The sequence below is a fragment of the Lolium perenne genome, chromosome 3, assembly GCF_019359855.2.
Source record: "Lolium perenne isolate Kyuss_39 chromosome 3, Kyuss_2.0, whole genome shotgun sequence".
Classification (NCBI taxonomy): Eukaryota; Viridiplantae; Streptophyta; class Magnoliopsida; order Poales; family Poaceae; genus Lolium; species Lolium perenne.
In genome coordinates, this window is record NC_067246.2 from 345,152,576 (window position 1) to 345,157,320 (window position 4,745).

Genomic DNA, 4,745 nt, shown 5'->3' on the forward strand with positions numbered 1-4,745 from the left:
CTGGAAACTGAGCGGATTTGAACTAGGGGTACAGTTTCCGTCGCTCAATAAATTCCACGAAAAATGTTTTTAGGTCTACGACACATCACTTTATGTGCTAAATATTTTCCGTTTAGCGTGATGGTGAACGGGTTCACCAGCGCGCCCGGTACGACCATACCGCATATCCGTGGGGGCCCATTTTGGCCAAATGGCAATTTAAACGAAGTCAGAAAATCCCGCGGAGCCACATGGCGTTATTTATGTGATCTAGTAACCACTCCAAAAGTCGGAATTAGCATACGAAAATTATTTTGGAAAACCCTTCACAAACGGGGCTATCACGTCCGGAATTCTATGGCTTTTAGGGCAAATGAGTAGGAAAACGGCCTGTGACACCGCATAGTTTGTCGGAACAAGACCATATTTGGCACGTGTGTGGTCCCTCTGATGGGAAGCAAGGTCGTGGGAGCGTATTTCAAATTCGACCCATGGGCGATGGTTTTTTCATTTTCGGGGTGCCAAAACGGGTTTTATTTTTGAAGCAGCTACATGGGGCGCATTTTAGTATTGCGCGAGACGTGCGCGTACTGGTAGGACACCGCATCCTCACCACATATCACATACCATATGTGCACACTAGCTATCTGGGAATTCCTGCGTCTTCCTACGATGTCTGATCGAATCCGCTGGAAACTGGCCGGATTTGAACTAGGGGTACACTTTCCGTCGCTCAATATATTCCGCGATTTTTTTAGGTCTACGATACATCACTTTATGTGCTAAATGTTTTCTGTTTAGCGCGATGGTGAACGGGTGCACCAGCGCGCCCGGTACAACCATACCGCATCTTCGTGGGGGGCCGTTTTGGCCAAATGGCAATTTAATCGAAGTCAGAAAATCCCGCGGAGCCACATGGCGTCATTTTATGTGTCCTAGTAACCACTCCAAAAATCGGAATTAGGATACGGCAATTATTTTGGAAAACCCTTCACAAACAGGCTATCACGATCGGAGTTTTATGACTTTGAGGGCAAATGAGTAGGAATAGGCATGCGACACCGCATAGTTTGTCGGAACGAGGCCATATTTGGCACGTGCGCGGTCCCTGGGATGGGAAGCAAGGCCCCGGGGGCGGATTTCCAATCCGACCCATGGGCGATGTTTTTTTCATTTTCGGGGTGCCAATACGGTTTTTTGTGTGAAGCAGCTACATGGGGCGCATTTTAGTATTGCACGACCTGTGCGTAGTGGTAGGACACTGCCTCCTCACCACATATCATATGTCATATGTGCGCGCTAGCTATCTTGGAATCCCTGCGGCTTCCTGCGGTGCCCCGCCGAATCCGCTGGAAACTGACCGAATTTGAATTAGGGATACACTTTTTGTCGCTCAATAAATTTCACGAAAAATGTTTTTAGGTCTATAACACATTAGTTTATATTATATGCTAATTTTTGTTCGTTTAGCATGTTGGCGAACGGGGCACCAGCGCGCCCGGTACGGCCATTTCACATCTCCTTAGGCGGCCGTTTTGGCCAGATGGCAAACTGGACGTCATATTTGGATTCCTCTAATTTTTAGGTTCAAATGATGATATGTATGTTATATTTAGATTCCTCTCATTTTTCTGATTGATTTAGACATATTATTTGTGGAATTTCGATTTTCCGATTTAAAGATAGGGTTTAATTATTCCATATTAAATAGAAAAAAGAACAAAAAATAAAATCTCTTTATTGTTATTTGAATTCAATATTATTGTTACTTATATATTCATTGTTGTTTGCTAAGTAATATTTTGGAATTCAAAAATAAAGAGGTGTGAAATCACGGCCCAAGGGTTAATAGGATTGATATGCTATTATTATCAGCAAGGTGTCAATTCTTTAATAGAAGCTCATCCGAAGCGTGCTAAGGCTGGAGTAGTGTGAGGATGAGTGACCGACTGGGAAATTTAACCAAGATTGTAATTTAACCAAAGATTAAGTGTACTTAGAGTTAAAAGTGTATTGGGTGAAAGATAACCAAGTAAAAAAAGAAAAAATGGTGTAAAACAAATTAAAATTTGAAAATTTAAAAATCTATGCCGAGGGTTTTGACGTCGGCATATAGAAAAAGTTTTTTTTTCGATTTTTTTTAATTTTTTTGGAAAAAGGAACTGAATTTTTTTTATTTGTATGCCGACGGTTTTGCCGTCGACGTAGAGTCCTATGCCAAGGGCCGGGCTACGCCGACGGTAATAGTGGCTCCGCCGAGGGAGGTAGTCGCTGAGGCAGAATCAGATATTGCCCGAAAACGAACACTCGTGGAGAAAATGCCTGTTGTCGCGAGGCGTTAGAGGCTTTTGTCCCGGCCGGCCACCCGGGACAAGGGAGGCGAGCCTTTTGTTCCGGCCCGGTTACCAACCGGAACATAAAGTCCACCACGTGACTGCGATTTAAGTGTTTGGGCTGGAGGACCTTATGTCCCGGCTCGTAACCAAAACCAGGACAAAATGTTTTTTCTTTTTCCATTTATCTTTTTTCATTATCGTTTTTTTCTTTTTTCATTTTTTCATTTTTGTTTTTCTTTAGTCTCTCACTTGGACCATTTTAACACTAATTACACATAATCTATACTCAAATTCTAGACTTGGTCACTTCCCGATCGGTCATCCATCCTCACACTATTCCACCCTCAGCACACTTAACTTCTCGGTTCTTTCCTGCCGTGTTCCCGCGAATGTGGTTGTACCTTATTGTCAATACTACCATACTATAATAATATAGCATTCCAATGTGAGAAATTTGAATATCTTTCAATCTTTAAACCACAAGTAGACAAATAACATATGCATAACTATTAGAAAAGTGTGCGCAATTTGAATATGGAATAATTTTAATTTTATTCCTTTATTAATATTATTATCAAATAATATTTGCAATAAATATATAATATTGCCAAAGAATTAATATATTTCAATCTTTAAATCGCAAGTGGACAAATAACATATGCATAACTATTAGAAAAGTGTGAGGAATTTGAATATGGAATAATTTTATTTTTATTCCTTTATTAATATTATTATCAAATAATATTTGCAATATTCGTATAATATTGCCAAATAATTAATATCTTTCAATCTTTAAACCACAAGTGGGCAAATAACATATGCATAACTATTAGAAAAGTGTGAAAATTTTGAATATGGAATAATTTTATTTTTATTCCTTTATTAATATTATTATCAAATAATATTTGCATTATTCATATAATATTGCTAAATAATTAATATCTTTCAATCTTTAAACCACAAGTGGACAAATAACATATGCATAACTATTAGAAAAGTGTGAGGAATTTAAATATGAAATAATTTTAAACCGCAAGTTTGAAATTGCTTGGTTATGCCCGCAGTACTATATGTGAGTAATTTAAATAACAATATAATAAAAAGATTTAATATATATTAATCGCGACGATTCATATGTTCATACATAGAAGGCACACACGATACCACAGACCACACCACCATGCATCTACTCATAAATATTAAGTCTGAGGCGATCCATATGGCTATTGTAGCCAACTGCCCGAAAATGCCTCCTACCCAGCTCGAAGCCGAGGCGAGCGTCGAGAGCGGCATACTGCAATTGCTTATGGCTCAAGGGAAAAATGCTCCATCCAAAAATCAGTGCCTCTTCTTCTAATTCCTTGGAGGTCTTCGGTGACTTGTTCTTCTTATAATTAAACTTTTTCTTCTGCTCGAGATCCGTCCCAATATAATGATTTGCCAAATCAATCAAACTCGGAGTCTGCTTTCTTGGGACGGGGTTCTGGAGGATCTGCTGAAGGTTGATCGTAGACGGAATACTAATTCCGTAGGTCTGCAACATATCCACATCATTATGTATTGATGCGCCATATAATTTGATTTTCTTGTCCGCAAGGAAATCGATGAGCAGTTGTGGCACTTCATCGGCATCCACAATATGGAAGACCAGACTGTGTTGCGCGACGGAGAGTTCCAGGATGGTAGCGCGTTGGTTATCCTTGCGAGGGTCGGTGAACTCACAGTCCAAGCCGACGACCTTCAAACACAGAAAAAATGCCATTGGAATTTTGGATGCTTTATGCATCATATCTCTAAATTTTAAGCCATGGAAAACCAACCTTGATTTCCGCGGCGTCGAGGAAATCCCTCCTGATGGCGCGGATCCACGTCTCCACCCTCGTCGCACGGAGGGTGTACGTGATCTTGAAATTCATCTTCTCCATGACATCGTAGTAGATTTCAGATCGAGGGAAGTCGAGGGCGCGCGCGAGCTTGACCATTTAGGGTTCCATGAGGGCCGGCTGGGGCTAATGGTGCAGTTTTGGTGGCTATGGGGGGGGGGGGGATTAGAAGCTATGAATATTCATTGTAAGCGGCTTTTAGGTTCACTAGCCCGGGGGGGGGGGGGGGACAAAGTTAGAAGCTATGAATATTCATTGTAAGCGGCTTTTAGGTTTCACCAGCCCATCTCTGATCTATAAACTCATATCCTCGGGTTTGGAATGGATGTTCTAAAAATTTCTCATGTTCCTCTTCTTCCAAATTTGCCATAAAGCACCGACAACCTCCGTGGTTTAATCATTAAGCCAGCCTCTTTACTGCAGCCGTACCAGCTATCGTTAAAACTCGAATAGCTTCTCTTTTGCTTTTATTTATATTTTCCCTTTAAACTATCAGCACTAAGTTTTAGCCTCAACTTTTTCTGCAAAATTTCTAGAAGAATTTTAT

The 4,745-nt window shown here is 40.6% G+C and overlaps 1 protein-coding gene across 1 annotated transcript; it reads right to left on the reverse strand.

Moving 5' to 3' along the window:
* Positions 1 to 3,501: 3,501 nt before the first annotated feature.
* On the reverse strand, positions 3,502 to 4,297 carry LOC127340525 (3'-5' exonuclease-like). The gene is made up of 2 exons (XM_051366267.1): positions 4,136 to 4,297; positions 3,502 to 4,053 (listed from the first exon to the last, which is right to left on the reverse strand). The coding sequence occupies exons 1-2, from the start codon at positions 4,295 to 4,297 to the stop codon at positions 3,502 to 3,504; spliced, it is 714 nt and encodes a 237-aa protein (XP_051222227.1).
* Positions 4,298 to 4,745: the final 448 nt, after the last annotated feature.

Bases quoted from the DNA above. Each gene is read 5' to 3' on its own strand.
- LOC127340525 (XM_051366267.1), bottom strand. From the start codon at position 4,297: ATGGTCAAGCTCGCGCGCGCCCTCGACTTCCCTCGATCTGAAATCTAC. The intron at 4,054-4,135 runs GTTGGTTTTCCA...CTGTGTTTGAAG, and splicing joins TCGACGCCGCGGAAATCAAG to GTCGTCGGCTTGGACTGTGA.